Consider the following 26,018-nt stretch of genomic DNA (forward strand, 5'->3'; position numbering starts at 1 on the left):
TCAACCAGGTAAATCACTATACTCCCTCGGTCGATCTGCCTACCTCCACCCATATCTGATGGGGAGCCTGTCCACGTCAAGGGCACTATACGATCGACCTATAGCCTATTATCTAAATAGGCGGTTGCACTCTGTAAACTGTATGCTGCATGTAGCTACGGTACCGTGCTCTGTAAACCGTATGGTCCAACAGGGTCTGATACTATATACATATTCATATATACTCTTTCACTATTTTCATCATGTTTTCAAAATTACCATAACGCTTTCTTTCTGTTCTGTAAATACTGTAACTGCAGCATCTCGATGCTACCTCTGTATAACTGTTTATATATATACTCTGTAAATGCTCTGTATGTTATGGTAATAGAAAACATGGCATGCTTTAAACTCTGTAAATCATAGTACTGGAATTACATAATCATAATACTGTATCCGTAATTCGTATAATCATGTTAATAAGATCCATAAAATCATGGTACTGTAATTCACATAACCATAGCACTGAAATACATAAAATCATGAAACTAAGGTTCATAAAACATACTCCCATATTATATACGTATACTCAAGCCACATCATATTGTAATACATAATTTTCGTAAATAAATACACTGCATAATATTTAGAAATTTCCTAGCATAGCATATATCCCTTACCTTATCTCTGAAAAGCCCCTACTGTACTCTAGCTTGATACCCGCAGGGCCTCCTACAAAATACCCTGAAACCAATATTTTTCAGAACTAAACATCAGTATTTTTCTGTCTATAACATTTTCTCTAACTGCCACAAGGCCTAAAGGAGACTAAAAGGCCTTACCCTGAATTTGGGATGATTTCCAACTCCGATTTCCCGACGATCTGCTCCGATAGATGCGTAAAGAACTTCGTCAGAAGCGTCGTGGTGGCTTCAGATCGTCAATCCGGAGACTGGTGGGGCCGAAAATGAAGAGAAAAGGGAGAGAGAGTCGTAGGAGAGAGAGAGCGGAGTGAGAAAATGAAAAATATCTCGGTTTCCCGCCTTTTATAGGGCTAGGTTCGTCGACGAGCCACGTCACTTTGTCGACGAGCCCTTCACAAAATTCGTCGACGAGGCCCTGTGTTTGTCGACGAAATTGAGAGCAGCCCGAACCGCCTCTCGGTATTTTATCGTCGACGAAACCCTGTGTTCGTTGACGAAATTCTGAAGGCCTTCATCGATGAAACCCTGTGTTCGTCGATGAAGCTTGGCAATTTCCTGTATTTTTTATTATTTAATATTATCTTCGCAATGCAATGTCGTCGACGAACGCGGAGCGTTCATCGACGAAGTCTACGGCCTCCTTCTGTTTCTGGTTCTATTTGCTCTCCCTCTTATTATTAAAATGCTATTATTCTTCGAGTCACTATAGCCAAAGACATGATAATGACTTGACTTATATTGATGATTTTATAGCTCACTACACATTGCAAATTTGAGCATGAAATTATTAACCATAATTATGAAGCATGAATCTTGGTATGATATGATATTAATATTGGTATCCATGAGTATGTTAATTGATACTTGAGCATGACAGCATACTTGTATCCATAAGCATGTTGTGATAATGATATACTATTGGAATTATTCTTGATATTGGTATCCATGAGCACTTAGATGAAATAAATTAATATTTGAAGCATGGCATGATAAAATTTAAAAGCATAATTGGTATCTTCATAATACATAGTTTTTACTTCAAATGAAAGTCTAAATTTATTGAATATAAAATACATTTCATTTAAGGAGAGTTAGACTTAATAAGTAATGATATCATGATTTGTGGAAATCATTGAAAATTATAATATACAATCTTTTGTATATATATATATTTGCTACTTTGAGACTCTTTGTTAAACTTGTTGACCTTATTGGTCATATCCCATTTTGATTATGACAAATATTCTGGTATTTAATGGTTGATGAGTTTGTGTGCAGGACTATTCGGAAGTATCACATGGTGCATGCACATGACACATAAAGTGAAGACCTGAAGACCCTGAAAATTATTTCATGTTTTATTGTAATTTAATCCTCTATTTGGTCTGTAATAGTAACATAGGAACATGGTCTGTAATAATTAATGTCTTACCTGCATGGTAGGATGGATAAGCTCAAAATCATAGATGGACCTTAGGGAACACCCTTCGGTCGACCGACGCCAGATTTTTACGGTATTTGCTCAAAGGCCTTAAATCGACCTTCGGACCCACAAATCTACATGAAAAAGTTTCCTATTGCATTAAAAATAAAAATCATGTGAATAGGGTGAATGTATAAGGGAGTTGGAATCGAAATGCATTAAAAATGCATGTTCCGTCAACCGAACCTTCACAGTGTAAATCATTCAGTCGACCGAACCGGTCAAGCAGTCAACATTTTGACCATAGCTTGATCAACCATACTGTACTAAGTTCATATGACTTGGTCAACCGAACTCCCACCGAGTCAACCTTTAACTCTTCAGTCGACCGACCAAATTTAAATGGGCAATGCCTAGTCGACCGAACCCACACGTAGGAGAATCCAACGCCCTGGTCGACTGAATTTCATAGTTCAAAATCACCTGATTGACTGAACCGCGCGAAAATGGAAAATTGCCCTTGGGAGCCTAAGTCTGGTCGACTGAAGTTCCAATTCAAATCTTACCCGGTCGATCGAACTTGCTCACTTGGTCAACCGAACCTCGTGTCTGGTCGACCAGTGCTCTTGGGTTGGACATTATTTTTTACCACAGTTAAATTTTTTAAACGGGGTTAATTGTGCTAAAACGTTTTAAAATAATCCTAATAATTTCCTACATGTCTTGAATGGTTATATTTTTGGGGAACTCTATATATACCCCCTCATTTGCCAAAATTTGTGTATGATTAGAAAAAAACAATTAGAAAATTTTCTCTGATTTTCAAAAGCTCTATTTCTCACATTCAAGCTTCATTTCTTCATTCTTACTGATCCTCATTGCAAACCTTGCTAAGTAAGAGTGTTATTGTGAGTTTTTGGTTAAGTTTACACTCTCATTAGTTCTAATTGATTGAGATACATTTTTATCTAAGAGTAAGCTTGAGTTTTTTCTAGGAGACTTCATTAATAAGTCTTCCATAGGAAAACTTCGTAGAGCTTGTGAGTTTTGCATCATCATTGCAATACTCAAGAGTTTGTATTGCTTTTTGTTTGTGAAATAAATTTTTACGAACTGTTTTCAAATATCCCGTGTGCTTATTTTTGAGAAAAATATTTTTGGGATATTTTGATTGTGAAGATCTTTGTTATTGTACCTTGTGACTGATAATATCATCTTGACACAAAAATCAAATAATTTTTACAAACCGATTTCAAATATCTCGTGTGATTTACTTTGAGAAATATTTTGTTGAGATATTTGTGCATATGCAAAAAGATCTTTATTGAAATATCCTTAGATTGATTTTATCTTATTGAAAACAAAGATCAAATCATTTTATAAATCAAATATTAATATCTCTTGAGGTTTATATTTGTACAGAAGTATTTGTTGAGATATTTAAAGCGTGCTAAGGATCTTTGTTTTTGCATTGTGATTGAAATCATCATTTTAACACAAAGATCATATCATTTACACTCTCATGCACTGATTGCAATATTTGAAAAATATTTGAGAGTAGAAACTTAAACTACACTAAGCTTATCAAATCCTATCTTTTGATAGTGCATTGATTATACTGTGCGTATTGTAGTACATATCTACTTAGTTGAGAAGCACATTTGTTGTACACAAATTTTATTGAGAAATTTGTTGTATTCCAGGCGTAACCTCAGGGGGCAGTAATCTAGATCAGAAGGATTGTGTAAGTTGAGGTCAGTCCTAAGTTAATTGACTTGGTTGTAAAGGTTGAGGTCAGCCCTGTGCTAATTGACCTGGTTGTTTAAGTGCCGCTCCACCCATTAAGTGAGTCTATATTGGTAATCCTTGTGCCTGTTAGCCAAGGCGGGGACATAGGCAATTTGTCGAACCTCGTTAACATTTCTGGGTGTCGTCTCCTTTACTGCTTTATTGTGCATGTTTGGTTAAATTTCTATTGCAGTTTAAATTCCATTGTATATTTACATTGATTTATTTTACATGTACTAGATTGACCTTAGGCTTGTGTAATATTGTTGTTAGTGGATTGACCTAGGAGATAAAATTTTTTAAATACCAATTTACCCACCCCCCCCCCCCCCTTCTCGGGATTGCACCAAAGCTAACACCAATTGTTAGCTTTGGTGCAATCCCAAGAAATCTTTTTATGCATATTGAATGCAAAGTTTCTATTTTGAGCCTTCACTAAATCTATAATTTTGCTTATGGTTTCTTATTGCCTTAGTATTTATACGTTTTTCTTGATATCTAACTCTTTTTTATTGATGTCAAAAGGGGGAGAAATTTTGGGCAAATATTAAGCATGATACTGCATACTTAAGTTGATATATTGGACTGGCTCAAATATGAAGTACTTGATTTTGAATGATGTGATTTTGATATATGAGCATGATAATGATATTGAAATTAATATTGAACTTGATCTTGATATTGCAAATATTGTTAAGTTGATACTTATTGTAAGGGGGAGTCTTTCTAAGGCTTACTCAATTTTTTACTTCTTATTTGTCATCATAAAAAATGAGGAGATTGTTGGCCTTACAAGGCTTAAAATCTTGTTTTGATGATAAAAAATTAGGGCAACTTAACATATTTGGTGAATTGATGATGTGGCAGGACTCAAGAATGAGAATACAAGGTCAAGTGCTCACAAGGATCATTGAAAGCTTATACTCCAAATAAAGATGATCAAATGAAGCTTAAAAGGCATGGATTCAAAGATGATCTATTAAAGCTTGAAGATCATGAGAGCATAAATAAGAATTTTCTAAAGTATATTAAAGCTTGAAGACAAGATGGAAGACTAGCATGAAGACTTAAGTGCTTAGAATGTCAAAAGTCCTAAGATGCCTTTATGTAAGTATTCCGTGTTTAAATATCTTATGAAATATGTTGAAAGCTCTTCTAGGGTTATTCATTGACTTAGAGACCTCATTTAAAACCCCAAAAAATGTTTTATAAGAAATCAAAGCAAGAGAGCAAAAAGAATTTTTGAAAACTAAAATGAAAAATGTGAATTTGGTCTGCTCAGATGACGGAGGTGCACCCTCAGAAACTGAAGATGTACTTCAAAAGACTGAAGAATTAGTTCAGTCCACTGAATATTTTTTGAAGGAATACAAAAGAGGCACTCAGAAGACTGAACCTTTAGTTCAGTCGTCTGACCCTATGTCTAGTTCAAATTTTTCAGTGTGTTAAGGAAGTTTAGAAGACTGAACTCAATACTTCAGTCATCTGAACACTATTAAAGATTAGAAATTTTAAATGTTTTAAATTTCAAATAATGGTTTCTTATGCCCCAAATTTTCTAAAAACTTGGAAGATACTTCATGTAATCTTGAGCAACACGAAATTACTTTTTTAAGCCTATAAATACATGGTTTTGCAAATCAAATCACACCAAGAATTGAAAAATCTATTTCAAGGCTGAAAACACACTTGTTCTTTCGAAGCTCTCTCTTGCTCACTCATTGCAAAATATGATTTGCTGAGAATACTGAAGTGCTGATCCATCCTACTCTAATTTCTACTACTAGTCCTCATCTAGAGAAAGATATTGGTGAAATCTAACTTGAGCTTCAATCTTATTTCAATTTGATATTTAAATATTGAAGAATCTAGTGTTTGAAATTGTACTAATCTACTCTATGTGAGAGTGTTATTGTACGCAAATATTATCTTTTGTTTCTTGTAATTCTTGGACGATTCTAGGTTATTGGATCATTGATCGAGTGCGGGGTATCACTTGGAAAGGTGTTGCTCTAGCCTATTGAAAGAGTGACCGAGTGTGGGGTATCGCTTGGAGAGGCATTGCTCTAGACTATTAAAGGAGTGTTTGAGCATTGGGTATTACTTGTAATGGTTTGTTTCGCATTGAAAGGAATGATATAATGGAATCCTTAGGTGGTATTGGCCTAAGGCGAGGACATAGGCTAGGGATAAGCTAAATCTCGTAAAAAGTGTGGTGTCACTCTCTTTCCTTACTCTCTTTATTTTTTATCATATATACTGCATGGATTGGATATTAAATAAACTAAAGATTAATTTGATTTTGGGATTTGCAAAAATCGAAAGGAAGTATGTTGGTTGATCAATACAAATTGTAGAAACCCTAAAGGAGTACGTTGATCGGTTAACACCCAAGACTCATTAACTGAAAGTTTATTTAAAGTCCAAGGTCTTTGAATGAGTATTGGATTTCATATTATGTATCATATTGAAAAAATCAAATCCATCAATTTAGGGCTTGCATATATTCACAAGGCTATAAACAAGCAAATATCCTGAATTCTTGCAAAAGCTGAGAATTGCAATGAAGATGCATATTATATCTTAATAAGGTATTTTATGGTTGATCACTTTAATTGAAGATTGGTTGGTTGAATGTTTAAGTTGTGTTTACTTGTGGTGTGTTAAGTGTTGGTTTGTGGATTGATTAAGTGATTAAAAAGCTTTGCTGTGAATTTGAATTAATAACTCAATTCCCCCCCCCCCCTCTTGTGACTACACCTCAACTTTCAGGTATGCTTAACTTAAAACTTTAAATTCAAGTATGAATTAAGCATTAGGAATTATTTTCCAAGCACAAGTGCCTTGTCTAATTGGAAGTGGATTTTACTTTGACATACTTTAACCAATATTTTCATATTTTACCCAACCATTATCATGTATATGTGTTAGGTTCAAATTGGATAAATTTCTTGAATTTTTGTATTGGTATGATTTCTATGAAGTTCTTAGTATGCAAATAGTGTATAGTGAAGGCATACACAAGTTTTGATATTTTAAGCACATACCACTCCCTAGACCATTAGTCATCACATTCCCTACACCTAGGAACTAAGGAAGGATTTAAATTAATTATGTAATTCCTATTGAAGTCCATTTTTCCTTAGGTCCTGTGAGATTTTCCTTTTGAATTACCCACATCATTTTCTTATCTAAACTACTGGCACTTCTAGATGGACAAATCAACTGAATGTGCCACATCATTTTACAAGATAAGCAAGTTTTGTGTATGCGTGAAAGATTATGCTTACAAATCTTAGTTTTACTCGGTGAGGCATAAAAATGGCTATGGGATTTATAAGATGCCCCCTTTCTGAGAGTATTATTTCTTTTGACTCTTAGGGGTTTATCGGAGTAATCCTTTTCACTTTTGGATTTGAAAATCATTCCAAAATAATTTTCGATTTTTCTTTGTAAGTAGATGATTTTCAAAACCTTCATAATCTTTTTCTATTCTAAGGTGGCATGATATTCTCTTAGATTTTCTAATTGTGTTGCCCCCCTTTTATTTTCATTTTTCAAGATTGCTTTCATTTTAGATATCCTAACTAGAAGCTTATGTGTTTTCAATAAAGCATTTTCTAGTTTCTTATTAAAGGACGTGCTATAGTCATTAAATTCATTCATGATTCATCATAAGATTTATCACTATAACATTCATATGAATCAATGTATACAGTATTATCGTCAGAAACAATAGATGATTCATTATACAATATATCACAATATTTTTTCATGAGAATCATCGCATACATCATTAGCAGTATTATCAACAGATGATTTAGCATATGAAACAATACAACATTCAGCATAAGAATCATCAATTGAGCTAGAGTGAGAATCATATACCTCCTCGTTGATTACTAGCTCATGATTTACCTCCTCCTGATCATATGGAGTTAAAGTGGTCGGAGTAGTACACTTTACCTCTTTGCCTTCTCCATATCTCCTGTCCAACTCTTCCCATATATCTTTTGCACTGGAACATGCCATAATCTCAAGTAGAACATTAGACTCTAAAGCATAATATAGTATGTCCATGGCAAATGAATTTGCATGCATTAATTTAGCATCATTTTCATTCAAAGGCATACAAATTCCCTTATCAATCACCTACCAGGCCCTCCAATTTATAGATTTTACGAAAATGCTCATTTTTGTTTTCTGATGGGTGTAATTAACACCAAAAAACAATGGAGGACTAGTAGGTGACTGTCCCTCTCCGAATGGAGATACACTAATACAAGCCATTGTGATCTTTTGCAAAAACGTTTAACTCTAGTGCAACAAGACTCTAATACCAATTGTTGGAATTGGTGTATTCCCAAGAGGGGGGTGAATTGGAAATTTAAAATATTTCTTCCTAAGTTCAACTAATTCAACAACAGTATTTCACAACCTAGGGTCTATCTAAGCAAATACCAATCACCCAATAATAAATTAACTGAGCAAATAATCAAAGCAGATATAGTAGGCTCAATTTATCCCAATCATTCACAATATTTAAATCATGCACACATTCATAATTAATTAAATATAAACATACATATGCAGGAAATTAAAGTGCAGGAATTTAAAGAGGTGACACAAGATATGTTATCGGGGTTCGACCAATACTGTCTACGTCCCCACCTCAATCTCACAACCAAGAGGATTCCACTATGATTGCTCACTTGTGGGTGGAGCAGCACCTAATACAACACCTTATAAGAAGGTGCACCTAGTTCTCTTAACCGGGTCTGAACCAATTCGGGACTATTCACAGGGCTAGTCTCCCTTTTCCGACCAACACGTCAAGAATAAAACACATATATGAATTTTGTGTACAAAGAGATGCTTCTAATACAAGCAGATGTGTACTACAATATGCTCAATACACTCACGTATGATAAGGATTTAATGCTCAAGTGAGATCTTGAAAATTTAATTTAAGATAACATATTCAACAAATGAATATTCAAGTTTACCTCAAAACCTTAATCAAGTATCACAAAAATATTTTATCAAATATAATCATAGCAGATACTTAGGGTTTATGCTTGCAAAAGATTTTTCAAATGAAGTATGCAAGTTCTCAAGTCTTGCAATTTGAATGTCAAGACTAGGAAGCTAAAACGAGTTATTCCCAATCAAATATTTGTATACGAAATATAATGGGAATAAACAATCAAGCAAGACTCTCAAAAATATTTTTCAAATATATGTGAATATGTGAGAGTAATGCCAAGAAAACAATTTGAAATGATGCACAATAACACAATCAAATCTCCCTACACTTTGCAATTGATTTGCAAGTTGGGAGAACAATAAAAAGGAACTCTCTATTTCAAAATGATATGTGCAAATAAGTATGTAAGAGAGTATATGAAATTATGTTTATAGTAAAGTGAGTGTAAAAAATTTGAGATAAAAATGTGTTTAATCACTTTGCTAATTAGTTACTAATCTAAGCAAATGAGGGGTATATATAGATATCCCTCAAATTTTGACCGTTGGGGACCTCAAGGGTATTTTTGAAAAAGTTTAAGTATGGTTAATAAAAAATAATCCTTGTTTAACCTCGATAAAAATTGAGCAAGCCGAGAGTTTCAATCGACCATATTTGAGGTTCGGTCGACCATATCACCAAGTTCGGTCGACCGTGGCATTTTTGAACTAACGTTTTGGTTGACCGTATTAAAGCAATTTTGAACCCTCCGAGGTTCGGTCGACCAGGGCATGTTTGGTTGACCAAATTCTGAGGTTCGGTCAACTAGTTTAGATTTTAACTAGTGGTTCGGTCATCCAGGTTGTTGGGAATCACCCACGTGTCAGTTCGGTTGACTGCAAAGTGCAAGTTCATTTCAAAATGGTTGATCGAATAGTCAACAAGTTGACTCTATTAGGTTCGGTTGACCGAAGCTTCTATGTAGGTTCGAATTCGGTCGACCGAACACACTTAAAGTGTGCATTTAAGTCTTGATTTTGAGTATAAGTTATCCCTGATTGCATAGATATTATGTGTAAGATAGTAGGGAATTTCCTAAGTGATGTGCAGGGATCTAGGGTCAATCTATGGCCTAGGCTTTTTAATTAATCCCAAAAAATCTGGCGTCGGTCGACCGAAGGGTGATCCCTAAGGTCTCATGGTTCCCTATGGTCAAAATATGGTCTTTTGAGTATTACAAACCATACCATGCATGCAATGTATTAGTACAGACCAAATTTAAAACAGAAATGCATTTACAATAAAAAAAAACTTCTTCTTCTTCTTTCTTTTTCTCTTTAGATTCTTCATAGAGTATGTCAAATGATGTGAGCTTTAAGTCCCTCAGGCTTCTATGTCTCCTGTATCTCATGTGTGTGCTAAATTCTAGACCTGTTCACATGCTGAATACACACATAAGTATCAAGTGCTTTGTCAGCATCAAAACAAATATCGAACTCAAAAAGTCAACACTAATTCAGAACACACATGCACCAGAAAATTGAGTTATGTGCAAGGTGTTCATGCGTACCAGGAACAATCCATATCAAAGATAATTCAATAAAGACAGGATATGATGTTCATGGTAGCTAAAGAAACTTTAGGAATTAAAAAGTAGAAACAATGATAGTGTGAATCCATGGGCCAGGTGTTATTAATTTTTCTTAAGATTAGGGCTTATGCTCCCCGATATGGTCTCAGGAACACATAATGCATTTACGTTCAAGGATGAATTTCCATTTAAGCACATTTAACATATGGTCATCCTTTACAACAAAACTCAATATGCAAGAGACTATTGACATTAAGTACTTATTTATTTTTATTATGAGAGGGGCTTAAGCTCCCCTTGTATATTTGCGTGCACACATACTTACATTATGATTCAAGGATGATAGTCATTTAGGAACATTCCTCATATATTCATCCTTTCTAAGAATTTTAGTATGCAACAAATATTAAACATTCAACACATACGCATGACATTTTGCATTTCATATAAAATGCACAATAGCCAATTAAGGCTATACTGAGAGGTAATGCTACAGGGGTTCAAAAAGGATGGCACAACTCAAAAATACAATGAGTGTGTACAATACAAAGCCTCCCCCTAAGTCATGCAATTGCCCTAGTTTATGGACCATTGTCAGAACATGTGACGTTTAATTTCAAAGATGATACTTTACCATTTAGGTCCCCGAGTGAAAGTGCATAACCCAAATATTTGGACCGAATGGTGTCCATGAACTAGTCCCTCATAGGACAACATAATGTGTACATGTTTTAATTTATAGCTTTTTGGATTTTACATGTACTAACCTATTTAATTAACTAGCATCCTAGGAAATAAACATATAGACTATGCATGTTTTCCAGTTTAGCATATAACATTTAAAATTCAATATGTACTAGCGAACGGTTTAGCATGCATTAAATTATATCCTAATACATGCTTTCATTTTTGGGAAAAGTTTTATTGAAATTTCAGCAGCAATCCGTCAGTAAATTGAACATTTTCCCATTTTTTCTATGTACCTAGAACCTGATAGATTCACGCAATCAATTTATAATTCAGCTCAAGCATTGAGAACTTATATCCACTACCAGCATGCAATTCACATCACTGCATCCGCCATGCAAGAGGCATTTAGTACAAACATGCATTTCAATAGAGAAGACAACAATTAAAATAAACTATCCATTAAATAATGCAAGCATTTAACAAGCACAGGATAGTAACACTCAGCACTTAGATTATCCAACATAAAATCCCTAGATAATAAATATAATATAACAAAGTAGTTGTTGGATGAAGTTTTAAATTATCTACTCCCCCATTAATTATGCAGCCAAAGAATCATATATTCAATTTGCATTTTTAAACATAACTGATATTTTCCAATAAGGGGATGAGCTTATGAATTCCTTAATTTTAATTTATTATAAGAAAATAATTTATCATTTAAACTCAATGATGAGTTTAGGATTTTACATTATATACCGTAAGATAAATTTCCTAAAACTCAATACAATGTGATGGACAAATTTTGCTATATTTAAGATTTTTATATTATAGCATATATATATATATATATATATATAGCATTAATAATATAATGATGTTCAAAATCAATTTGTCCATTTGAAAGGAATAGCCAATATTATCATATATTATCCAATCATAATGATATGCATATATTAAGCTTAAATTGGATATATCAATAAGACTCCCGTATTGGTTAGAATCTCCTAGGGTTCTCAAAATAGCAACAATGTTTTAAACTCTTAAACACCAAACATTGTTTAATCATTTAAAGTATTCTAACCCTATATATGCATATATCCAAAAATCTTATGAGAGAAAAAAAAAAAATATTTCTAAGTGCACCTCATAAGATGGCATGATAAAAAAAAAAAAAAAATCATGATTTATGCAAAAATAACACAAGATATATCACACAAATCATGACATAATATTTTCAATAAAGTAGAAGAAGGAGGATATACCACAACTTTGCTCCTTCTTAGGCATTTGAGAGCGAGTGGTGTCTTTTTCTCTCTCGATTTTTCCACATTTCTTATGGTTCCCAATTTTTCTTAGCACTACTATAAAACATAAACTTTGCAAAAATATTAGTAGCTAAGGCATGATATAAAAGTATGCATGGCACACAAATAATATGCATTAAAACTGTGTCATGGTTTTTCAAATCATTTTTAGGTTTGGGAAACTTTTCATTTTAGAAACATTTTTCTATAGGATATGATAACTTTGACAAATACTTTTCAAATCCTCCAATCAATTGATTTTACAAAAGCATTTTCAATAATCATTCAGTAAAATCAGTATAACATAAGTAGTAGAGGATTTGCAAAGGGTTGACCCTCAAAACAGGGATACACCGAAAGGTTGAACCGTTGCGATCTTTAGCAAAAGCAATTAAGCCTTTTACAACGAGACTCTGATACCAATTGTTGGAAATGGTGTGATCCCAAGAGTGGGGATGAATTGGAGATTTAAAAATTTTTTGGCTAGTTATTGTGCTCAAACGCTTTACATAAAGCAACAACTGAAGGATTTTGGATTAAGTTATGAAACAATTCTCATAAGATGCAATAATACGAGTGCAATAAATATCTCAAAGAATCCCATCTTACATTCACGAACTAAGCACATAGAAATACGACATCACTTTCTTCGTGACCATGTACAAAAAGGGGATGTAAGACTTGAGTTTGTATGCACAGATGAACAATAGGCCGATATATTCACGAAACCACTTGCCGAGAATATATTTATACAAATTAGACGTGAATTAGGTCTCATGCATAGTTGAGAGGTTGCTTAGAATCATGATTAAATGATATAATTCAGGGGGAGCGACATCTCTTACGACTTAATCACTTGAACGTGCATATAATTAATATTTGGTATCACAATTTGGATACATTCAAAACCTTAAGATCTCTAAAGGGAAAAGAACATAAGGTTACATCTACTCATGCTTTATTTGTTTATACCTATTTGTTGATGTCAAAGGGGGGAGAAAATCTGGAAAAGCAAAAAAATAATAAAATGAAAGCAAAGAGTCTTGGTAAAACTGTTATAGATGTTATGCAAAGGGTGAGATTTACAAAGTGGGAGAAACTATTATTGATGAAACATCATAAGCATATTCATTATGAGCATATTTCATATTTTATATTTCATTTTGATTCAGGATAAACACTTTGTGTATGAACATGAGCATATTGTCATTAATTGAGGGGGAGCCTTGTTAGGCATAACCCATTATATATATATTTTTGCTCGTGCATTTGTCATCATCAAAAAAGGGGAGATTGTTGACTCTACGAGTCCAGTCTTATTTTGATAATGACAAATCACTTGATATTTGATATGTGCATTGAGAAGCGGCAAAGTTCAAGAATATCTTGGGAAAGGGTATTTAGAAATCATGTATTAACATTTTCATATGATTTAATTTGAGGCTCATTATAACTTAGAATGATTTTAGGATTCATGCATGTCATGTACATCATTAGGAAACTCACATGGACATTGAAATGTTTTCAAAATCATGAAAAATATATTTTATGAAAGACCCAAGAAAAGAAGCCAAGCAGATTTTGTAGTTAGAAATGAAAATTTGAGAGAATGAGGAGTTCGGTCGCCTGAACTCAAACCTAAGTAGCCTGAAGAATTTCTTCGGTTGCTTGAAGATTAAGTTCAGTCGCCTAAAGAATTAAATGGAGAAGACAGAACCTGGCCAAGGCTCTTCGGTCGCCTGACCTTGGAACCTCAGGCACCTGAAGTTGATACTTCAGGAGCCTGAAGTCGAGTTCGGTTGCCTGAACTTGCGGGAAAGCCTAAAAATCAGCTCTTTATTAAAAAGACACGCGAAGTATCTTATTGATCCAACGGTTGAGATTAATTCTAAGGGTAATATAATATATATTATGAATATTTAAACCCTAGAGGACAAGCTAAGAGATACAACAAGAAAGATATACATCTATTTGCAGGACTTGAACCCTACAGCTGATTTTTTGCACTTCAATCTTCTTCCATCTTTGTTTGGGAAAATCTCTACTGAAATCAAAAGGGCATTCATTCATCCAACTAAACTTTGATCCAGTATTAAGGTTTGATTTGTCAAGTTATTAATTTTCAAGAAGCTCTCATCTCTTTACGTGTTTATCGTTAGAAAGAGGTTTTGATCTTGAGTGTGTATTCACTTATAAAAACTGATTTTCTGGAAGATCATGCTTTGAGAAAAACTTGTTAGCTTGGTTGATTGATTTGAAATTCAAGAAGTACATAAACAAATATTCATATATATTGTTCATTGGGTTTCTTATTGAAAAACCTACCTTGATTAAAATATTGGAACTTGAAGGAAAACTTAGTGATTTTTTATTGAGTTGTATTCAAGTCAAATTTTTGTTAAATAGCTCACTTCAAATATACTTGAGCATCTTTACAAAGTGAATCAAGAACCCTAGTGGACTCCAAAGCATTCCAAATATATTTTCACATGGGAGTTTTGATTAAATACAAATTTGTGTGTTGACACATATCATACATCAAACGATTGTATCGTTTTTCATACATTCTTGAGTTTCAAGTTATATCATATGTTAATGTATTAGGAAATTGAATTGTACTCACAAGCTTTTGTTAGAAGCATTGTTTTGAGTGTTATTTTCAGATTTCATTGTAAACACGGTTCGAGTTGTGAACCGGGTGTGAGGAGAAAGCTGTACCTCTTGTGAGCAGCGGATAAGGAGGGAGTTGTACCTTTTGCAAGCAGCGGTTTGTAAGGGAAGCTCCGTTCCACTTTAAGGAGTAGGGTTTTTAGTGAATCCTTGAGTGGTTGCTCAAGGCGAGGACGCAGGCCAAGTCGGCTGAACCTCATAAAATCGCGTTTGTCTTCTCTCTTCCCTTTACTCTTTATTTTCCGCATTATATTTAAATTGAGTATATTGCATGCATAGATAGGATTGCCACACTCACACATACTTGAGCAACTAGAAGTAGTTGGTAAACTTATAAGAAGTGTGTAAAAGAAAACTAAGTGAATTATTTTTTAATATCCAATTCACCCCCCCCCCCTCTCTTGGGATTACACCTTAATCAACATGAGTGTTCATCAGTCATTGTAAAACCCACTAGCTTTTGTCAACGTGTTTAGCCTACTTGCCTCCCTAACTAAGCACACAATGTCAACGGAGGTGTAGTTAATGAATTGCGTAGTTTCAATGTTTACTGTTTGCTTGCCACGGCTTTTATGAATTGATTACTATTTCTGCTACTATTTGAATGAATGTTAATGAAAGTGTTTCATGGATGAATGTTGATAAACGATAGGCTGGCTAGTTAAGCAAAAGTGCTTTAAGTAGCGCCGCACGGTCCTTCACAAAGGTGTGAAAATAGTCGGCCCGTGACACCTAAGCACATATCATCACATTTCAGACTTCTTTTGGGAGGGATGAAAATTAGCAGTAACAAGATTTTGCTTTCTATAAAACTTGAAAATTTTTAGGAAACAATAAAAAAATAGTATTTATATTTAATTTTTCTTAATTTTTAATTATATTAATGATATATTAATATTTTTAAAAAATTAAAATTTAAATATTAATGATTGTAAAATTAATTTTTCTCATTAATTTATTATATTTTTTATATTTTACTTTTCTTAGAATCAAACATAAAAAAAATTTATTAAATTTTTTATTTTTTATCACATTAAACCACAAATTAAGTGTACAAAAACTTAAAAAGATAAAAAGAGAATTGAATACTTAGGTTTTTTTAATTTACAAAAAAATTATATGCAGAGTAAATCTCGTTGGACGGTCCAACGAGATTTAAACGGCCTGCCTATTCATGTTTTGACGCGTGTCAAGCAAATCTCGCGGGACCATCTAGCGAGATTTGCTTGGAAAAGAAGCAGGTGCTGACGTGTGGCAATCTTGCTATACCGAGTAGCGAGATTACGTAATCATCAAAATGGACAAATTTCTACCGAACAAATTATTATTTAATATTTTATTATAAAATAAAATTAAAATGAAAATAAGCTCCTTAAGCCTACCTACCCAAAAAAGAAGTGTGACAAACTAATACTTTGAAATGAGCGAAGTTGCTGATCCAGAGTATAATAAACCTGATATTTCAGTACAATCTCTGGATCAAAAGCCAAAGATGTTGAATGCTCTGCAAACTGCTTAACTTGATGTCATTGTTCTTTCTTGTCGTCAGTTGCTGCAATTTATTGTGAGAGGGAAATGGGTGGATTTCAATTTACCTTGTCATTCATCATGTCCATCTCACCATTTACCAATTTAAGCATTCAAAATATTACGTGTCCAAACATTGCATGTCCTAAAGGAGCAAAAGAAGGGTCATTTGCGGCAGTGCTGGGACCAGTCAAGAAGCGGAGCATGTGAACAATGTCAGCTGAAATGCAATGCATCAACACATATAGATCATAGCCACGTTAAAAACACTCTCTCTCTCTCTCTCAAAGAATGCCTTGGCTAAATTTAACTTATCATAAATTTGATGTTCTGTGGAGATAATACCCAGGATTAGAAACTGAAAAGGAAAGATGAGAATGGAAACTACACGCCCATGTGCTAGTAGATGAATACATTGTCTGATTCATTTGGGTACCTTTCGCTCTATTGGTTGATCCACCATCCAGTTGTCTCAGCAAGCTGCTGTCCTGATTCTCAAATGGAAAAACCAAATATAAAAGCCGAAGCCATGAAAAAGGCCCACACGCATTTAAATTTTAAAGAAATTCTAAGTAAAATAAACATCATGCAACATTTTGATAGCTCTTGCTTGAACAAAAACAGAGTTGAAACGTTTAGAAAAGGATATGTTATTTATGTAAATTATGTGATCTCAGAGAGTATTTTTCTATCTTATGTCTTTTTATTATTAATATACGATGGCAAACCTGTAGAGGCGTACATAATGCTTCATTGTATGATTGGTTTCAGAGTCATTCAGGCGTGCTTGCACTCTTGTATTAGCTGCTCATTAGTTTTTGATTGGTGTTCAATGTCTATTCCCTATTTTTTCACGCACTCACTTCTAGTCGTTGCCTGTCATAATGCGTCTAGCCAAGTTATTTATGAAGTGTTTTACAGTGCTTTGTTGTGGCCTGCTCTATTCTGCGGGATCAAGCGCCATTCCTCTTAAGATCTTTTATTTCAATTTTGTGGTCACAGCTGCCTCTTGAAGTTCTGAAGTTATGTTTGTGTTAGCGTGTGCTTCTTGGTTCTACATTGTTGTTGTGTTCATTCCTGGTACTAATATGTGCTACCTGTAATATGTTAGAGGATGGTTCTGATAGCCTCTGAAGAGAGAGAGCTTCAGCTAATAGTGTTAACATGCAGATTACAACCATCAAATCAGTTGAATCCTCCATCTACTTCTTGTGGTATCAAGTAGTGTGTTTGTGCATTAACTCAAAAGAGAAGTCTAACCATATGCTGCATTTCTCCTCCATCTTCATTAAGAAGATTCAATGGATTAGAATGACATATTGCTTGTGTGGCTATGGAATAGCATGGAGCCATGATGTGATGTTCCATAGATTAGCCTAGGCCATATGCATGATCTTTGTGAAAGTTTCTGACTAGATAAAAATAAAAGTCGTGTTTTTGACTCGTGCGAGAAGTTTGAAATAAATGACCAAGAAGGCAAGTCCATCATTAAGTACCATAGCACTTTGAAGAGTATATGAGAGAATATCTATCAACTAGTAAGTTCCAACATTAATGTTATTATGATTGAAGGGGTTATGGGTAGAGTTCTTAGGGGCCAAATCTTGTGGTTCAGCTCATCAGTGATTATATTCTTGTCGATGAATCCATACGATCCACGCATGAAGCATATGCTAGAATCCAATGGATCACCAAGATGGCTCTCAGTCTTATTCTCAAGCTTCTTCCATGGTAAGGTCAACTATGGTTAGCATTGTCTCTATGTGTGATAAGGGAAATGTTGCAAGACAAGAATAAGTTTTAGATGGTGGTCGTCATAGAGGTAGTGCATCAAGACGAAGAGTTTACCATAGCAATTCCCACATTTGCACAAATTGTTACAGGGACAATCATACCGTTGATCATTGTTGGGATCTCCATGGGTAATTGAATGGACCAATAAGTCTCTCACCAGAGTGATTTTACTTTTGACATTTCAAATGCACCTAGCTACTCTATTGGGAAATTAAGTACATTAACTACTTTGTCTTGAGAGGAGTTAACAATCTTTATTTTTTTAGGAAGAATTAAGCTCATATATTAACCATGTCAGGAATAAGTAAATCAGCTTCTTTAGCAATTACATCAGGTAAACAGCCGTGCAAAATAACATGCCACTGAAACCTAAAATAATTATACAAATTAGATGTCTTCAAAAGCAACCACAGCTATTATTGTAGCATCCACTGCATTAGCCAAAGACACCCAAATGCATTTGAGAAGCAATGAAGAATCACAACTGTAAGCATGTCGAGGTGTGCTCCAATATACCAGATTGGATGAAATAGCATGCACCTACTCTGTGCACTGCAAGAGGAAGCAAACAAAGATGGGGTACACGATTCATAAGCATTGTAAAACAAAGCTTCAAGGTGCCTGAGAATTCAAGCCTTGGGTCTCAAATGATGATGTAAACAAAACACAACACAAAATTGTAATACATTTCGCTGAGTTCAGCACATAAACCCAAATTCAATACCTAAACTCTGATTATATGCTCCTAAAAAATGGTATAGTGTGCAAACTCATGGGACAAATCCTTGGTTAAGATGACAACAGCCTCAAATTATTCACATCAATCAAAAGCAAAAAGTGACTAATTAATTGATTTCTCCTTAAATTTCCAAATTACAAAATTATCATTCTCTGCTTCTTTCACATATGTATACAAGTCATATGGCAGAACAAACAATCAACAGCTGCTTGCATCAACGAGAATGAAAGATAAGATGAAGTCATAACTATGTATACAAGTCATCTGGCAGAACAAACAATCAACAGCTGCTTGCATCAACGAGAATGAAAGATAAGATGAAGTCATAACTATGTTACATAGTAGACACACAGAAGGGGACGGACCCCCAAATTATAGGAGGGAAGAGGCCTGAAGTGACACATGACTCTGTGTTATCTCAAATTGCATAGAGTTTCTTATTTTCTGCTATATCTGAATCTGACATAACTGATATAGAATATGAGAGTGATCTACTACTCATGGAGGACCTCCGATTGCTCCTCAATTTGGAGGCCTCAATTTTGTTAGCAATTATCCAATAACACATTGTCCCGAGTGTCGCTGCCATGATTACTGTCCCAATAACAGTTGCTCCAATAGCCAACGACCTATCTTTTTTTCCCACAATGATATAGGATAATGCAAGAAATGCCACCGAAACAAATACACAAGCCAACCACATTAGCTTGTTAATAACTGCCATCATTTGCTTTTTTGCCTTCCTCTCCACAATTATGATAGAAGTCTGAATCAACACAACAGCCAATGATATGAAAAGAGCAAAGGAATCACATATGAAGAAAATCAGAAACTCAATTGTTGGAGCAATATTTGCTTCTCCAAGAGAGAGCTTAGGAGGGACATTTTCTGGCTTGTCAGCAAACTGGCCTGGAAGTGTGAAAATAGCAGCAAAGGCAACCGTTGCAATGAGGACTGCAACAAGTGTGGTGGAACCGATGGCATTATTGAGCCCTTCTGCATGCATTTTGTTGAGTTGCTTGGCAATACCTCGCACACGTTTTCTTGTTTTCCGGGTGTGCTCAAGCTGGTCATGCACACCATGTTTTATGTCACTTACAGTTTGCTTCAGTTCTCGAACGGGGTTTGATGTCTGCGGTTGGACAGATTTAGCACTTTGGACTCCATGATTCTCCAGGATGGTTGTAATCTCATATTGCAGACTTTTCTCAGCAGTGTCAAGAGCAGTCTCTCCAGCTTTATTAATGGTTTTTGTTTCAATACCCTCATAATTTAATAGCTTCCTAACAATCTGCAAAAATAGCATAAATGTTTTATGTCCAACAGGAAGATAATATAAATATTTCCTCCAACCCAATTTATAACATCTAGTGACATCTGTAGTGATGCACAAATAGACGAAATGTTTAACTCCATTAGGGTGCAGTAGCTAAGAGTCCTGTTTAGTTGCGGAAAACCTGACTTGTGCATTGACAGATTCTCCTTTTGCTCCTGGTTTGATTTTGGAATTACCAATAAACCAGCCTTGCCCATTGACAGGAATAATAAGAAGAATTCTATGGGAAATGAATTTTAAAAAAATGCAACAGCTATGGGCCTGTTTAGTAGAGCAAAATAGTTTTCATTTCGATTCCCATGCTTTCAAGAAATTACAAAAAATGCTTCTTTTCCAGTTTTCAAACACTTACATGAAAAACTTGTAGGATGTTTTCAAATAAACCTTTCTAAACAAATGCTGGAAAATTAGAAAGAAGGTTCTAGTTCTGTAATAGTTTGAAATTTTGAAAATGGAAAAAGGTCAAATTTTTTCCACAACTAAACAGATCCTGAGGTATGGTACTTCTAGACAAGATCTCATTGTAGTAGCATCAAGAAAGAGATTTTGTCTTTCTCAATCCTCTATCAGAACTCATGTCATGTACAGAAGATGAACTTCCAGAACTCCTGTCATGAACAGAAGATGAACTTAATAAAGGATATATCACTTATAATGTTCGCATTTCAAACATAAATAAAATTATAGATTAAATTAATGCTGTATGTCAGCTCAGTAACCATAGGGTAAACATAAAGTTGTTCAGTTAATGAGTACACAAACTGAACTAACTACTAATAGTAATTACAATGCATGCCAAAAATATTGGAAAACATTGCAGAATCATAAGTAACTGGCATTGAGATCTTGCATCTGACAAGCTAAAAATTTTATTCACAATGCTCCATTTGACTTCAGTCTTTCTTCTCTTTCTCTCTTATTTTTAACGGAAGCATATATATGTGTTTCAATTTTCAGGACAAAGCAGGTGCTGGTTTAAAGTCCCAACAACATGTATGTGTTGATGTGTGCAAACACAAGCATTTAAAGATATTACAGCTTAATGATTTGGAGTAAAGCAAAAGATATACATAAGAGACTACCAAAAGTGCTTCATTTGTCTTTGCATAAATAAATAAACTACAAAACAAATTATGACCTTGTTGATCTTCAACTTAGTTTTATTGAAAATCCACATTGCTTTCAAATGGCCAACAAGCAAAGAAATAGAGAACAGAAAGTACTCTAGTCAGCCTTTTTTTTTTTTTTTTTTTTTTAAATGTTGACATTTGAGACTGAACATTATAGTCATATTCTTAACATCAAATAAATAAAAGGTTGTCATTTTACAGTAGCAGAAGTTGATATCTTTGGATAAATGCTCTCGAACAACATTTCGTTCTGTATTTCAAATAGGCACAGGATACCATCAGACCTTCCAACGGTTGCATGTTTATATCTAGAAAGCAACTATTCCTTCAAAATAATGTAGAACTAGCTAATTGGGAAAGGAAGCTCAACCATACATCAGAAGAGATACAGAATGGTAAAATGACTGTTGCCAATGTAACATAAAATATACCCAAAAAAAAAATAGGGGGTTTAGAAGCTGAACCATAGCATTTATATAGAAGCATGGTACTATATGGCTCATTACAAGACAAGAGATTATTGAGGAACTACACCAAGTTCTATTTAACAGCCTTGGTTACTGGTTGCGTAGTTTCTTGATTGCAATCTCTTCTCCAGCCATTACACTCACATTTGCATGTTGATGTTCAGTTCATTATCTTTGAAATATGGCTTTTTAAGGATGGGACACTATGAGCTACAAAGACTAACTTCATGAGCTTATTAAACAAGTATATCTAATGGGAAACACTAATTAAACATTTAAAAGAAAACCGATTGGATTGTAAAAAAAAAAAAACATGTAGGCAGAACAAAAAACTAGTAATCACCTGAGCCCGACCCTTCCGAGTTGCCGTGTGCAATGCAGTGTTCCCTCTGGTATCAACCATGTTTATCAAAGAAGGATCTGCCTTAATAAGCTCATTCACCAGTTCAATACTCAACCCCTTAACTGCCATGTGGAGCACCGTCTGACCCTTCTTATCAGTCCTAGACGAAATTCCAGGTTCTTTGCCCAAGAGGGCCTTCACAACCTCCAAATGTCCATTCCTCGCTGCTGAATGCAAGGAAGTTTTCCCATTGCTTCGTGCTATGGTGGCTAGGCCACTATTTTTCTCCAAAAGGAAATTCACTACTTCAACATGACCTTGTGCTGCAGCAGTTTGCAGAGCCGTGGAGTTTGACAAATCAAATGTCATTATTAGTTCTGGAATGGATTCAATAAGTGCCTTCAGTACCTCTGCAACATAGTAATGTAATATAATAAATAATTTCAATTTATCCAATAATCTTTGCAACAATAGAAATTCAGGGACAATTTTGGGAAGTTATCTGTCAGGGCAAATATAGCAACAACATTGAAAACAATTCCATTTCTAAAACATTATGGCTCCCTTTGGATTAAAGATTACATTTGAGAAAAGAAGGAAAGGAAAATCATTTTTCATTGTATTTTTTCTCCGTAAAAAATGCTATTAAGAATGAAAATTTGTTATAATACGACTAAAAATTACTAAAAATCAAATGCTAATTGCATGTTAATCAAAATTTTTAATTATAAATTTATTTTCTTTCTCACTTTACTTGACAACAAAAAATGAAAAGTGAATTCCTTCATATTTTCCTTTCTCTTCCCCAATATTTTCCAAGTTCCAATGGAAACTGGGAAATCTAGTCTGATATTTCAATTTCCATATTCAGTGCATTAAATCTCAATTATAGTGAAAAGGTCTACTGGTCTACTACATATACATGAATAAATCCATACGTATTAAATTTGATATAACAAACAAAATGGTGAAATTGTTCAAAAAACTATGCCTAATTCTCATGAACTTCTTCTAACAGGGAAGTACGTGAATACAAAGAAATTGATGAATTAAGAAATAAGATTCTTTAAAGACTTACCCAAATCCCCTTGCTTAGCAGCAATATGAAAAGCATCAAAACCATTGCATGCTCTGATTCCAGCTGACTCAATATCATAGTGCTTTATCATCTCCGACACCAAATCCACATACCCATATTCAGCAGCAACATAAAGGGCGGTCTCACCCGCTTGGTTCTGCTTGGATAACAATTCCTTCAACGCCACATCTCCACTGTTAGAGAACAGTTCCAAAGCTGCTTCTAAATTCCCCGCTCGGGCCGCCGAGTGCAGAGGAGTGTCATCTCTCTTTCCCGTCAACTGTTTCGTTATCTTTTTCCGGCGCAAGCTTTGCTGCCTCACCGGAGCTTCCATTGAAATCGATTACTAATCCTTGCTACTTCCAATCTGTAAATCAAAATTTCATTTATTCATTATAAACCCAGATCGAATTGGCCCTCAAAATATGAATTTTTGCATAAATTAAGATCAGATATTTTGGATGAACCTAGAAATAAGCGCGTGAGATACCAAAGAGTTCAATTCCTGAGCACCCATAGTTATATCCCGTTCACATTGATACTGCGGATTTTTATTATTTTTAAATACTGCCCTTTTTTCTGATATTTCGCAAAATCGTCTCTCGATCATTGTACGCAGACTTTCTCCATCAATCATCATTAGCAATACAAGAAAAAAGGACACCCAGAAAAAGGAAAACTGAAACACTGCTATTCTTGAAAGACTGTTCTCCATTTGAAATGTTTAAAATCATTCCACCAGAAGACATGAAAAATTGAAAAAGGGTACTTGGGTTCTTCCCACCAGATCTCTAATCAAGAAAAATAGCATTATTTTTTGTGACACATGCAAAATATATCTATTCACCTTGGCTTTGACTACCACAGCCTCCCTAACTCTCCATTCCAGAACCCTGCGTCAACGAAACTGCAAAAGGCACAAGCGCGAGGATAAAGCGTCACAGATTACGTGTTAAGCGCAGCCTAGAGGTACAAGCACGAGGATAAAGCGTCACAGATTCCGAGTTAAACGCAGCCTAGAGATGCCTTTCGAAAAGCTTATGAGACAATATTTGCATCAGAGAATGGAAGAAGTACAAAGAGAAAAGCAGTTGTAGCGAATGCAAAACCGGCGTGGGTGGTCACCGAGCAGTGGATAATGCAAAACCGACAGAACCACAAGAAAGGCGATTTGCTTCAACCACACGAGGATCCAAACTCGCGTATCTATACACTGCAGCATTTGCATTTTTTAGCATAATAATATTAAAATCAAATTAATTGAATAAATTTAATCAATTTCATTTGATTAAAATTTATTGAGTTTGATTTAATTTTTTATTTTTGTTAAATTTTGATTTTTTTTTATTTTTAGTTCGATTTTTAGATTCGATCAACCAAAATTCAATTCGATCGATTTTGAATTTGGTTAATATGAAATTCCCATTCGATTCGATTAATGAAAATTTTTTAATCAAATTTTTTTGGTTAATGCAGTTACTTAATTGAACTAACCGAATGCCCATCCCTAGCATTTTCATACTCGGGATTGCATTAGCCTATGGTAACTTTTCTATGGTGATGCCGGGCACAAAAAAAAAATAAAAAATTTCATATGGGGATAGTGACATGAAAATTTGTAAAGGTCAAATATTTTGGAATGTGATGTTATCAACGATTAGTTATCATTTGAATAATAAAATTATTAGAATTTAAATTAAATTATTATGTTCCATTTGGGAACATAAATTTAGTATCTCATATTTGAATTTGGATAAATTTAAATAAAATTTAAAATAATTTTATATTATATTTTATTTAAAATCAATACAAATTTAAATTTAAAATCTTTCCAAACATATGGTTAGTCATTTTGGAATGATGTATCAAGAGTCATCTTTGCTCATATCTTACTGTGCAAAGATGTTTCCTAAGACACCCCAAGGAAAGGCTAATACTTCTCTAATTTTAAATTTTAATTTAAGTTTAACCTAGTAAAAATTATAAAATAGGGTTTTGAAGGTTGTGGTTGTTTTTCTTTCTTTTTCCTTTTTTTTTTTTTTTTTTTTTGGTCTTTGAGTAAAAATAATACAATTTATACATGTTTAACACACACACACACACAAAAAAAAAAACTCAGTTAACCCAATCACAAAATTGTTGAAGATATTTAGGCAGTTGCGAGATATAAACCCTACGCGCCATTATAGTGGCTGGTAGTTGTGTGTGTGTGTGTATGTGTAAGGGAACAAATTCTATTGAATTATATAATTTGCCTATTGTGTTTTTGTGGCTCATATCTTTGAGTGGATGACATACACAACAAAAAATAAAAATAGTAAAATTAGTATACTGAAAAAATCATCGACGATTTGCTCTTATCGTTGACGGTTTTCCTAAATTCCAGAATGTTAGCTCTCGATTTTTAGCTGTCGAAAGAATCGTCAACGGCTGACTGGATTTTACTGAGATGATTTTCTCTCGGTATCTCAAACCGTCAATGGTTT

General features: G+C 34.3%; 1 protein-coding gene across 5 annotated transcripts; it reads right to left on the reverse strand.

Moving 5' to 3' along the window:
- Positions 1-19,277: 19,277 nt before the first annotated feature.
- Positions 19,278-24,743, reverse strand: LOC131159526 (ankyrin repeat-containing protein At5g02620-like). Of its 5 annotated transcripts, none has more exons than XR_009137809.1 (5): positions 24,380-24,743; positions 23,533-23,899; positions 22,455-22,864; positions 19,528-20,469; positions 19,278-19,442 (listed from the first exon to the last, which is right to left on the reverse strand). XR_009137809.1 is itself a non-coding variant. In XM_058114516.1 (4 exons), the coding sequence occupies exons 2-4, from the start codon at positions 23,864-23,866 to the stop codon at positions 19,597-19,599; spliced, it is 1,617 nt and encodes a 538-aa protein (XP_057970499.1). In that variant the 5' UTR covers positions 23,867-23,899; positions 24,380-24,743; the 3' UTR covers positions 19,278-19,596. The 5 variants fall into 5 exon arrangements, 1 of the variants encoding a protein (XP_057970499.1); XR_009137811.1 differs by having other exon boundaries at positions 19,517-20,469; XR_009137810.1 differs by having other exon boundaries at positions 19,278-19,425; positions 19,509-20,469.
- Positions 24,744-26,018: the final 1,275 nt, after the last annotated feature.

This window comes from Malania oleifera, chromosome 7 (assembly GCF_029873635.1).
Source record: "Malania oleifera isolate guangnan ecotype guangnan chromosome 7, ASM2987363v1, whole genome shotgun sequence".
Taxonomy (NCBI): Eukaryota; Viridiplantae; Streptophyta; class Magnoliopsida; order Santalales; family Ximeniaceae; genus Malania; species Malania oleifera.